General features: G+C 45.1%; 1 protein-coding gene and 1 long non-coding RNA gene across 7 annotated transcripts in view; one reads left to right on the top strand and one right to left on the bottom strand.

Annotated features, from left to right (window-relative positions):
* The first annotated feature begins 3,005 nt into the window (after positions 1–3,005).
* TMEM245 (transmembrane protein 245) overlaps positions 3,006–13,059 on the top strand; it is an 80,125-nt gene continuing 70,071 nt past the window's right edge. For all 5 annotated transcript variants that reach the window (XR_003073823.3, XM_015282350.4, XM_015282351.4 and 2 more), the window contains exons 1-2: positions 3,006–3,702; positions 12,663–12,780. Coding sequence is in view for 4 of the 5 variants with exons in the window: in XM_015282350.4 (XP_015137836.2) it covers positions 3,100–3,702; positions 12,663–12,780 (721 nt within the window). In the remaining variant the exon portion in view is untranslated. The remainder of the gene's footprint in view (positions 3,703–12,662; positions 12,781–13,059) is intronic.
* Positions 6,667–11,525, bottom strand: LOC121109632. 2 transcript variants are annotated; one of them, XR_005857330.1, is made up of 3 exons: positions 11,221–11,525; positions 10,356–10,538; positions 6,667–8,907 (listed from the first exon to the last, which is right to left on the bottom strand). It is a non-coding gene; the product is annotated as an uncharacterized LOC121109632 (long non-coding RNA). The 2 variants fall into 2 exon arrangements; XR_005857329.1 differs by having other exon boundaries at positions 10,370–10,538.

Genomic DNA, 13,059 nt, shown 5'->3' with positions numbered 1-13,059 from the left:
GTATCACATCTGAAACTGCCTGGCAATTGCAGCTGTATTGATTGCATGCCAAGCGAATGAGAACTATGGATTTCTTCAAAGGGCACTCAGAAAGCTTCAGTTCAACACACGCAGTCACTAATGCTGCAGCAGACAGAAGTTACAGGTTTATCTGTTCATGAGATAATATTTCATTTTATATTACTGTCTACATAGGAGAGCATCAAGGACTGTCAAAGTTTACCACATACGTACTTTTAGGCACACATGTTTTCTATATGGCCAAAAAGCACTCTTCCGTCCTCTTCACCCTTGAAGAATTACTAATAGCTAAATACATCCAAAGGCTGTGCTGGAGAATTTCTGGTAATATAGGTCCTTGAGGTGCACCACACACCTATGGCTATAAAAGCCCTTAAAATATAGAGACCGCTTTGTGTGTTCACATCCCTGCTTTGCAGTGTTCATGTTGTGGTAACACAAGACAGCAACTGCCCTTTCATTGCGCTATATATTTTTTTTAACCTTCTATGTTAAGTAAATTGCAATTAAATAGGGAGGGTTTTTCTACAGTATGGACCAAATCCTCAGCTTATGTAAATCACTGCTTATAGCTTCCTTCAAGGCAAAGAGGTGACATTAATTTCTATTTGTGAAGAACATGATTGCCTTTGTATGTTAAGAAAAATCAAAGGAATAACAATGTGCCGATGAAGGCATGATTTGCTGGCATCTCTGTATATCTAAGTGAAGAATTTTTATTCTCAGTAATCCTTCTTCCCCCCTCCAAATCTCAATTGCTAATTGAATTTTAATGCAATAGATGTATTACAATGAACCATTAGAATCTCCTTTTTGACATGCTTCCCCAGGAAGTGAAAAGGCTCAGGTAGCGAGGCACATTTGTTAGCTATTTCAGAGCTCTTCCAGAAGGTATTTGATCAAAGAGAAGTGAGTGACAGTATCATTTCAAGGTGCAGTAAGAGCTTCTCTCTCACGTGGACAGCTGCTTGTAATGCACCATCATGATCAAACAAAGTGCCTGTAGATCTCTAAATGCCTCTGCTGCACGAAGTTAAAGCATTTGAACCTGCACGGGGTCTGTTTGGCAAACGAGAATGAGGTGCTCCGTGAATCAAGAGGGACCTCTGTAAGCAGTAGTGGATGTGTAACTGGCAGCAAAGCCTTTGTGGCATGGAAGAGTAGGAACTGCAAGCCAAAAGCTCCAGGCAACTGGCAGACCTTGCCCCACCTACAGCTCTAAGATGCAGCAGAGTTGCACAAAGTGTGGAAAAAACCCCGTCTTTCCTCCCCTGGCTGATGACACAGATAGGTTTCTGCAATAGTCTGCTGTCAGGTTGGATATGAGTAAGAACAACTCAGAAAAAGCAATGAGGCAGTGGAACAGGCTGCTGAGGGAGGGGGTGGAGTCACTGTCCCTGGAGGCGTTCAACAACTGTGTAGATGTGGCACTGAGGGACATGGTTCGTGGACATGGTGAGGACAGGTTGGTGGTCGGGCTACATGTTCTTAGTGGTCTTTTCCAACCTTTATGATTCTTTATATTGCCCTGCCTTTAAAAATTGGGCTATGATCAGATGTATTTCCATTTTTTTGAGTTAAAAACAATTGTTCTCAAGGTAATTGCAGCCTGCATTGCACAAGAAATGTTCCAAAGTCCTGGTGGTTGCAAATCTACCATCATGTTACATAACGTTATACTTGTATTCAAATCCTAAAAAGTCTAGAACAAAATCAAATTCCAGTTGGCATGCACTTTTCATGTGTTCAGAGGCATGCAAACTCTGTGTTTTAGAGGTGTAGTGGAAATGCTATGTCAAGGCTTGAAACAGTGAGTGAACGTTTGGTGGGAAGGCAGGGCCAATCCAGAGGAGCTCAGGTGCTTGCAACGCATCTGAGTGACTGGAAGGGGTGAAGCCAGGATCCACCCCTTCCCAAAGCTCATTTAAGGGTAGGCAGTAGAGGCAAGGGTATCTTGCTGGAGATCCCTGCATACCTGAGGCCTTCTAAAGGTAAGCAGACCTCTTCTTTTGTTTCCATGACTTTTGCATTTGAGCAAATCCTCACTTGTTCCAGCCTGGGACCTTGCTGCTCTGCTGTCATTGCTGTGCTTTCCATTGAGTTACAGAGATTATGAAGCGTATCACTTTCAGGAGGAGGATTGGTACAGAGGCCTTGTGGTGGTACTGCCAACAGGTTCAATACCTGCTGAAGGTTGCTTGAAGCTGTGACAGGCAAACAGCTGGACAGCATCCAGCTGCTTCAAATGTAGTGGATCCCTGCCCTCAAAAAGACTCCTTCAGATCAGCCACGTTAATAGAGGCATTTAGACTGCCTCTACAACACTAGCCGGCACGTCACGTACGGACACAGGTGTCTGGTGTACAACTGATGCAGGGAAACAGTTTCTCCTTATATTATTCACAAATAAATAAAATGATACACAACGTAATATCACACGTCAGGTCTAAACATCCTGTCAGAGCTACTTCTAGTGAGTTTAATGTTCAGAAAAAGCACACGTTTCCCTGTGAAACAACCTGCTGCTAGGGTGGGCTCAGGCAAGAACAGTTCTCCAGTTGCTTGGACCTGTCTTGCTCTCCACCTTTGCAATGATGTTGCACTGTAGAGCATTACCTGCTCCCAAAGAGTGTGATGCTGGGAATGGCAGAGAGCTTAATGCATCTACGAGGGGGCTGCAGGGCATGGGCCGAGGACAAGCTGCCGAGCCCAGGTGTGCTGGGCTGCGCTATACTTCGCTCCTCTATCTGACCCTTCAGTAACAGCAGCGGCGGAGCCGGGCAGCCTCGGCCCTCGCTCAGCGATTTCCCACGAGGGAAGGAAGGGACTCGGGGCTCCCGCCCTCCCCTCCGCCTCGCCGCTCCGTCAGGCCGCGCTTCGGGGGGGCCGCGGCCGCGGGCTCCTCCGGAAGAAAACTACATTTCCCGGCACCCTTCCCCGCCGGCAACTCCCTTCCCCGCCCGGGCCCGGAGCCGCGCGGCGGCACTAGAGGCCCCGCCGCCTCGCCGCGCCCTCGCCTCCCGCGGCGGCCTTGCCCCCTGGCACCGGCGGCCGGAGCGGAGCCGCGGGGCGGGCGCCATGGCTGACGGCGGAGAGTCCGCGGCGGCCCCTCCGGGCTCTCCGGCGGCGGGGCGGCGGCCGGGCGGCTCCCCCGGCGGGGCGGAGGGCGCGGCGGCGGCGGCCGTGCCGCGGCTGCCTCTCGGCCCGGCCGGGTCGGCGGGGATGTCGCTGCCGCGGCTGGAGAAGCCGATCAAGCAGGCCTTCTACAACACGGGCGCGCTGCTGTTCGCGGGGCTGTGCTGCGGGGCCGCCGTGCTGGTCTACTTCATTCTGGAGGCCTTCCTGCGGCCGCTGCTGTGGGCCGTGCTGTGCGGCACCTTCCTGCACCCCTTCAAGAGCTCGCTGACGGCGCTGGGCCGCCGCTGGCTGGGCCGCCTGCAGCGCTCCCGCACGCCCGTGCTGCTGGCCGCGCTGCTGCTGCCCCTCTGCTTCGCCAACTACGGCGTGGAGGCGCTGGGCGAGCAGGTGCTGCGGCGGCGGCGGCTCCTGCTGCTGCTGGGCGCCGGCGGGCCGCTGCTCTACGGGCTGTACTGCCTGGGCAGCTCGCTGGGCGTGCAGGTGCTGCTGGCCCAGGCCGCCCGCCTCATCTGCCAAGGGCTGGACTACTTCAGCAGCCAGTGGGTGAGTGCGGGGCCGGAGGGAAGGCAGGAGGGAGGAAGGGGCGGCAGCGGGGCTGGGCGCGGCCCGGCGCCATCTCACTTGTTGCGCGGCGGCGGCCGCGGGAACCGTAAGGAGGGCGGTGGGAGCGCGGCGGGGCCGGGCGCGTGTGCTCCCGGGTGTCCCGCAGGGTGGTTTGAGCTGTTTACACCGGTGGAGATAGCGTGGGCTGGAGGGTGTGTGAAAAAGGGAGGAAGGGATCTGCGTGGCTTTCTGCTCCGAAGTGTGGTCGCGTGCTGAAAAGTGTCGGGGAGATGTGTTTAATCCTCACGAGTGTGGTTAAGGCTGAGCAGGAAGCGCAGGCGGGCGTTCTCTCTTTGCTAAGAGACAAGTTACGAGCGTTCCCATTTAGCTGCAGTGAAGCGGTGGGGGAACACAAGCGTGACTTGTCAGTGCTGACTGGAAGTTTGGGTTAGTTGCTGTGCCGTTACCTTGCTAAGCTTCAGACTTCCCTCTGGCTTGGCAAACGTCTTGTGCAGATGCGTTGTTGCTAGGCTGTGTGATCTGGCTAAGCCCAGTCCCTTGTTTGGACTCGGTTAATCACGCTGTAACGATGGCTGGTGTGTACAAAGCTACCAGAAGTTGTTAAGTAACTGCGGCTGAAGTGCACTACCCCATGGCTGTACCTGCTCGTCGCGGGCGTGTTCAGCTGTGTCTGATTCTTCTGCTTTGTTCTGCTGTTCCTAAAGCGACCTTTCCGTTCGATGAAGTGCTGTGAGATTTTAGTTGGGAAGAAAAGCGAAGTTCCCAGAACTTTCAGCCTCAAGTTCCTTGGGAGGATGCGGGGTCTGTGTCAGAAGAGGTAAGGGTGGTCTTCCTGAAGCAAAGCAGTAGCCAGCTAAGTGAGCTAGCAGTAGGGCTCCAGGTGCTGGCTTTAAGTTGCACCAGGGGAGGTTCACGTTGGCTAATTGGGAAACATTTATTTGCAGAAAGAGTGGTGAGGCATTGGAAGGGGCTGCCCAGGGAGGTGGTGGAGTCACTGTTGCTGGAGGTGCTCAAGGAACGTAGAGGTGTGACGCTGCCCAGTTCTCTTCCTGAGACACTACGAGAAAGAACCTCAGTGCTCCCCTTTGTGAATTTCCACTGCTCAGCCAGGCATCTTCTCTGTGTTTTATAGCGTTTTCCTATTCCAGTTTCATGGCCTTTCCTCTGCATCACTTATATAATCTCAAAGCTGCAGCAAAGTAACTTAATTTTATCCATGCTGCTGAGGAGCCTTGAGCTGCGTCTGCTTTGATTTCAGTTAAGCATTTAAAAGCTGTTCCATTTCCATGTTGGGTTGCAGGACCACGTTTGCATGTGTATGGCATATTTTGCATATTGCAAGTCAGTTTGCTCCATTGTTCTCTGGGATCTGAATGGTTCTTTCTTTATGTTATCGCGCATGAAAATTTGTTAGTAGATACTCTGCAATAAGCGAAAGGGATGATCGTCTCATTTTTTGCCCTTAATTTTAGCAGCCTGCAAAACCAATCCAGATTTCCGTGTTTGGAAATACTTCAGTACACAACAACTTAGTATAAAATGAATAATTTTTTATCCTTATCCAGTAGGGAACACTTTTTTTGCCAGGAACGTAATGTGTAAATAGTTTAGTAGAAGCCTAAAAAAGATAACGTAATACCTGTTGCAGTGTGGCTGGTTTTGACAGTGAGAGCGGCATCTGGGTAGCAGTGTGCAGTTGTTTATGGAAGCTTTTATCTTACGAACTGTGAATGTCTGTGCTCCAGGCACATGCAATTCTGTCCAGCAAAGGTGTAAAGTTATTTCCACCGGGAGCTTTGCACCACCTGGCTGTCCTGCTGCTTGCACAGAGGATGAACGTGCACAGTTGTGTTCTCCCTTTCTTATTCCCCTTCTCACGAGGGAAGTGAGATGTGTCTGTTAGTATTTGACTGAGAAAATTACGCTTTATTTGGGTACCGATTTGGTTTTCTAAAACTATTTTTATGGTTCCTACTAAGCTGTGATACAGAGATGAAATTTCTCATTATTTCCAGAACAGTGTTCTCCAAACTCCGGAGTAGCATGTGATAGTGACACAGAAAACTGCATCTTGGCACCAGTACTCTGCAGAGCTTTCTGGTGCTGTTGTCCTCAAATCTGGAATAGCCATTCACAAGCATTGATGAATGAAGACTGAGAAATGCCTGCATTCCCGTCTGGGATTTCTTTGTCCCTTCTGCAGTTTGAGATGGGAATCCTAGATCCCACCATGATAGGCCCATCCTTTAAGTAGCTGTAAAATGCTGCATTTGGAGAATAAGCCCAGGATCTTAGGCTAGTCTACAGGCATCACGTTCCCACCATCCCCTTTCCTTTTGCACTGTACAGTTAATGCATCTTCTTTGAGAAAGCTTGCTTGAGAAATATAGGAGACTGCTGGGCCTGATACACAGAGGATATGTGCCCTACGTGAACATCAGGTAACCTAATAGGGAAGAAGAAAGTTTTCCTATATCTTTTTTGAAACAGGGAGGAATTTGCCCCGTAGCAGACTGGTGATGCCCTATTTATGTATATGTATGTATGTATATATACACACCTGTTTATATGCTATACCAATTTCAGCGTAGTTGCCCTCAGAATTCTCACATTGTTTAAACCCTAATCTTGGACTGCTGTGTCCGCTGTAGATTTGTAGGGGGGGATCTTGTATCCAACCCCATACTGAGGTGTGAGGAATGTTTCTGCTTTATGTGGACAATTCAGGTTACTTTATCCTGATGTTCTGCAGTTGCAGTGCTGTACAGGAAATGCTCTTGGTTCTATTTATTTATCTATTTTTCACTAGGAGTCAAATGCTCGTGTTTATTTAGGAAATGGTTTGTTTTCTATAAACATCCCAGCAGATGAAATGAATTATACAGCCATTCTACGCTGACTCTGAAGTTCATCTTCTGAGTAAATTAAATCCGATGTGGTAATAATGGGCAGGATTCTCTGGAGTGAATTTGGTTACGGGGCTGTGAAGATCTTTCTCCTACGGCTAATCTTTCTTCTGTGGTTTGTCCTAAGTTATTAATGGGGTTCAGAAATATGTCTTGTCTTTCTTCTGTGTGTGTGAAACTGTAGCTCTGTGAAACTGTTAGCTGAGCTGTATCTGAATGTACCAGGCACAACTCGTTTTATGCTAGTAGCATGCAGTAAGAGGACTGAATCGGTCCTTTCCTCACTACAGTGCTGGGCAAATCTGGAAATACAGTTTTCTGTGACCAGTACGTTGGATGGAGTACTGCCTAAAAAGGTGCTGTATGTCTTAGCCTTGTCTAATTCGCCCTGTCAGGGAACTGTCAAAGACATCCACCAGGGCTAACACCATTGCGCTGGCACTAGGTGTCAGCAGTCTTTAAGGCATCCCTTGCAGACTGAAATACTCAAATGTGCTTCCTGACAAACATTTGGGGTTGCAGGCATCCATAATGCTCTGCTTCTGTAGTGCTGTTGGGGGTCACTTGCAGACAAGAGAAAGCATCTATATTTTGCAGAGTTCACTTACTGGGCAGTAGCAAAGGAAAGGGTTCAATCTGACTGTAATGTTGGCACAGCTGTATGTGAGAAAAACGCAGTTCTGATCTTTGAAGTGTTCTTTTTTGCCATTTGTAACTGTACTTCTGGTGTTTTGATGTCACAGCTTGTAAATCAGACAGTCAGGAACTGACTGTAAACGCATGCAACCAAAACCACAGTTGAGGGTTGTTGCCACAGCCTGGTAGAGATAATTTTGTAGAAACCACGTGTCCTATTTAAAACAGGGTGGAGAGGGTCAGGAAGAGACTAGGTTTGTTTGTAGTGCTTTCCACCTTTTCCCTTCCGTGCTCATCTCAGCTTTGAGAGTACTTTCCAGGACTCACCTATCCTGAAAAGGCACATTAGTCTGTTTAGATTGACGTGCATGAAATGCAACTCCAAGCTTGAAGCTGACACAAGTCTTGAGCCTAACGATGAATGCCATGTAAAGATGGATATTTTGGGGAATTTATTATTTGGACATGATATAACTTATTTTTTTCCACTTCTGAAAGGAATGTTGGCATAGAGCTGACCAATAAAACTTCAGCTACGCTGTATGGTATAAAACAAGAAGAGGAAGAAGTTGATGTAAATTAAAGATCCATCTTTGGTTAAAATGGCATCATGAGGACTCTCTATCTGGAGAGAGAAGTTTGATCCCTGAATAGCTTTTTCTTAACAAAGTATCTCAGAAGTAATTTTTCCATTGAAATGGGAAATGTGAAATGTAGGAGGGAGGTGTTAGCATCCATAGCTGCAGATTTCTGTGTCTTAGTGTAATGGACTTCCTTACATTCATGTCACAGGAAATGTTGCAGAAGACATGGAAAATGCTTTTAACTCGTGTGTGACAGTATTGATTTTGAAGGTCACTTCCTGCCTGGCTCAGAATTCCAATTCTAAGTTCCTAGTTGAGTCACTTCAGAAAGTTGGAATCTTGCTGAGCACCGGGCTTCTGCTTCATCTGGTTCAGTAGTCATGGCGTGTTGAAATCCAAGGTATTGAAATGGTTACGTATCATAACTGGGGATTCTAGGAGCAGAACTGGTGCAAGTTTCTATTCCTATGAGGGTAGAACAAGGAATAATTCAGGTGTACGCTTTCTTGCACTTCTTTAGCAAAAATCACTATGTCACTTACTTGCCTAGGTAATATGTAAAATATCCATTGTTAACATAGGATGGTTTGGGTTGAAAGGGACATCTAAACATCATCCAGTCCACCTTTCAGCCCTCTAATCTCAGAAGTTTGTATGTGAGTGTAAACACAGCTATTATTATATGATCATCTTCCAGGGCTCTAAAATACCACAGAACTGATCTGTGCGTTTGATTCTGTTGAATTATTCAGAGTTTTGTTTCTTCAGAACAACAACTATGGAATCATGTCATAAAAACCGATAACTTGTGTTATGTGCTACAGAAGTTTGAAGCTCATTTTCACTCCTGTCAAATGGAATTCTCAGTAATGAAGGTTTCCTTAGTGAAGGGGAGGATGAGTTTGCTCTTAAGTGGTCAGTAGCATTCCCTTTGTGGGCATTTGGTTTGGTTGTGTTCTTTGGTCTTTGTATCCGCTGGACGAAAGCTGTCTCTGAACTGAAGGTCAGTTGGGCTTTCTTCATTCTTCTCAACTCTGCATGTTGTGGAGTTGCACGTACTGTGGAAGAAACAGAAGAGCTTCGTGAGCTTAATTCTCTGGTTCTGAAAACTGGAATAGAAATGATGCATTCATAATTAATTGATAACCTCGTTATCTTTTTTTCTTGTTTAGAAGAACATTTTCAATTAAATAAAGAAAACGCTGCGATGTTTGTCACGGCAAAGAGTTGGCTTTTAGTGATGCATGTAATGCCTTACATGGGTGCAGTTTTTAAGAACGTGCCCTTTCATTCAGCTTTTGCCATCATTCATTCCTTTGCCAGCGAGGAGGGAGAGGTTAGAAATTATGTCACAAGATCTCTTCTTTGGCTGTCATCATCTGGTGTAACACTGCTTTAAAGTTTGCGAAACAAGCATGGAGTGCCTGAGAAGCCTCCTTGCGTGTGGGATGACTGCTGCTGATTGCAAAACCCTAACATGATGAAATTCCCTTTTTTTTTATAGGGATTTATAGGAGACATCGATATGTATATACTTGAGACAGCTTGCTTGGAAACATCCCCCTGTCCTGTTGATCTATAATTTGATTTTGAAAGTAAGTGATAATTGTACGGTGTGTAGGAGAGGTGAGGCTGCATCTCCATCAGTAGGAGGGAAGGGAAGCACTGCTTTTGCTAGCAGTGAAGTATTAGTTAAGCACAGTTGTAAAGCCTCTCCTTTAAAGGTTAACCTGCTGGTACCAAGAATGCACTGTGTAAATAAAAAGTGGAATTTATTGTAAAGAGTTGAGGAGTAAGAGAGAGCTCATTCTTATTGGAAAAAAAAGATGTCAGAGCCAAACCATTCCTTGTATTTTCAGATTCTCCCATCTTTAACTGGAACTGAAAACAGTCCTTCGCTAACATTGTTGAAACAGTCGTGCTGATAAATCTTACACTTTCTGACAGTACAATCAAAAAGAGAAGTCAAAATGCTGAAGCGGATGCTTCATGTAAAAGCTGCAGCCTTTTTACGGTGTAGTTTTGACTCCGGGTGGTGATTGAAAGAGAACTGAAGCCCCTCAGGCTTGCTTAGGCAACTGAAGATCTGCTGTTTTAAAGTTACTGCTGCAACCCAGAAGTGGATGCTGAAATATGAGAAATTGCTCTGCAGTTATACAACTGTCTGTTCAGAGAAGTATACAGCTTATTTATATGTTTATTTTTAATATGTCTGAAGGCAGAGCAACTTTTTTGTTCAGTTAGCGAAGGATGCTGGAAAATGCAAGAAAGATTTGAGGAAGGAGGTCTCTGTCTGCTCAGACAATGAGGATAAGTGAGGGAAGGAAGAGGAAAAGCTTTCAAATCCTGATACATGGGAGTTGTTCATATGTGTAGGTATTGAGATTGAATAAGCATTTAAAATGTAGAGTAGATGGTGAAAGGCATCTGTGACTGACTTCTGTTTAATAAACAGTTAACAGTAGCTAATGTGTTTTGCAATGTCTGAAGAGTGTGCATTAGTTACCTGGTTAACTGTACCTGCATAAATGACATCTGTGTGCATTGTGGGTTAGCGTGGCTTGTGTCCACAGTTAAACTTAATTTCAGTGAAAGTACAGTATCCTTTATTCTTCATTTCCATGGAGACAATTGTTGCAATGGTCGTGTAATAATAAAGAGGCTGTTACTGTTCTCGTAGCCAAAATGTCTAGAGACCATTTGGGGAAAGGAAAAAAAAAAAAAAAAAGGGAAACATTATATAACAGACACTTAAGGGGTTAAACAAACAAAAAATTCCAAATATCAGAAATAAGCTGTTGCCAAGTTAGAAAGGGATAAAATCCTAGTCTTTGTCACTGTGAGTTAATTTGCTCTGTCAGCTGCTTTCAGCCATGAATTGTTGGAAGGAGGCTACCCCGGTTCCCATTCAGCGTGTCCCCTGCAGCGTAGGGAAGTTCTACTGAGTTTTGAGAGGTGCTTTGCTGTAAGGTGGACTGATGGTGAGTTGATCACACCACGGTATCATTGAGGCAAAACCTCTTGAACCAGCCAGATGGCCGCAAAGTTCATTCACAGGCATTGAGGATTGTTGCTGTTCGATTTCTGAAACAAAATGACTCATTTATTCTAAAATAATCTCTGTCTTATCAGTAGAAGTTAGGAATACTTCTACTTGGGTCATTTGCTAAGCTTTTAGAAATGAGAATGGATGAACAGAACAGGAGTAATTATTCAACAGCTAAACCCACATGCGCTAGCTTAGTTCAGCTACATGCATGGCTAAGGGCAGTGGAGCACGGTTTGGTTTGTTGGCTGTTAACCATAGACTCATGCCTGGCCTCCCACTCTTGGTTTATTTTTCACTGGGAAATCTAATTGATTGAACTTACCGTGTCTTTTGTTGGTAATTTGTCACTAAAAGTTAAAAATTGTCTCCAATGGAATATGCGTCACACAGATGTTGTGTGGCTGATGTTAAGGAGAAGGGCGTTGTCTTGGAACTGAGTTATCTTTTGCAATTGTGCTGTAATATGACTTCTGGATGAATTTGATTAAAAACCTATATTGCCTTTAGCACGCTGCTGTGGGTCAGAACTGATTTATTATTTATTTTAAATCTTAGTGCCTCAGACTTGTAATGAGTTTTAGGCTTTAGTCTTTGCTGGAGTAGTTACACAGACCCCTTCATTGGGGCTCTGCCTCTTCCGTGTCATAAAGCAGAATAGAGGTGAATGCTCTTTCAGTGTGTTCTGCCTAATTGCTTGTTCTCTGTCTCTGCCAGTGCATTCTTAGCTTTTGCAGTGAAGTCTGATTCAGCAAATGCAGTTAATAGCGGCTCTGTTCAAGCTTTGTTGGCATTTATGAATTTATGAATGGGAATTCAAGGGTTTTCTTAACTGGTTATGGATAGGGAGTCACAGAATGTTGAATTTGGGGCAGAAATACCTCATACATATGAGGTATATTTAAGAAGAATGCACTATTGAAACTTTTTACAGGTTTTAATACATCTTATTTCACCTCTTCTACTGCATATCAGCCATCTGCAAACTTTTATGGTTTCTGCTTTCTTCTTTTCCACATTGTCAAGCTTAAATTCTTTATCTCAAGATTTAATTATAGAAATCTCTCTTGGCATTAATCTGATAAGCAGATTTATACCTGCTTTTTACAAGCTGCATAACCAAAATGATGGTACTTGATTTGTTACTGCAGAACCATTTTACGGCTTCGATTAAATGAGTTTTGATAAAATTCCATGTGAGAAGTTATTTTGAAGTCATGACTTCTGTGAATGAAGGCTGCTGGGGAGCAGCATTTTTATTTTTATTGTCCTTCCTAGTGACGGTCTTTGGTCTAAAGCCCCATTACTTCTTTGAGCTGAAGCACAGAAGCTGGCAAGTTGTGCTGTTATGGGCTGAGTGGTGCTCTGCTGGCTCTGTGTCCCCTAAAGCCCCACTGGTGCTCTGCTGGCCCTGTGTCATTTAGACTCTAATCTTTCCCTAGCAGTTCCAGAGTAGGTGCTTAGACTGCTGGATAACCTCCTTCAGGGTTTCTGTCAAGCAAAGAGTGTATTCCTCCTCACGTTCAAACCGTACTGATGTCAGGCCAAAGGCATCTGTGGCCTTATCTCCTTACACTTCGCACCAGTTCTGCACTCCTCTCGCATGCAGGCTGAAGTCCTGTGCTTAATCCTTCTTTATGAAGCCTACATTTCAGAATTGGAACCTGACATCAAGCTCCTCACTAGACCAACTAGGGGTGTGTGTGTGCACACAGTTACAACTGTATTGTATGTATGTCTACATACCTGTGTGTCTTTTTCTTACAGATATGGACGTTGGTAGTTGGTTACCTGCTGATGGTTTCATTCAAGTGGAATGTAAGCACCGAGCGTTACCTGAAAGCAGTCTCTGTCCCTGTGTGGATCATGCTGCTCTTTCACTTAGGTGAGTAACAAATTATTTTTCTATTGTGCCCCTATGTAAAATACATTTAATAGTACTAGAAGCAAGAAAGCCCATCTGTGTCAGCAGTCATTAAGCAAGTCTATATCAACAATAGCAAATAAATTTATCAATAGTCTGTGTAATCTGTAATGCAAATATAAGATTATAGTAGAATATGACTACAGTATTTGATTTTACATATTTAAGACTGTCAGATTACATTATCATATGAGTTTATGGTGACAACGTTACGCAAATAATAAAAGGCTATAATGATGG

The sequence above is a fragment of the Gallus gallus genome, chromosome 2 (genome assembly GCF_016699485.2).
Source record: "Gallus gallus isolate bGalGal1 chromosome 2, bGalGal1.mat.broiler.GRCg7b, whole genome shotgun sequence".
Lineage (NCBI taxonomy): Eukaryota > Metazoa > Chordata > Aves > Galliformes > Phasianidae > Gallus > Gallus gallus.
Note: the sequence above shows the minus strand (reverse complement) of the source record. Positions and strands in the feature narration are given on the sequence as shown.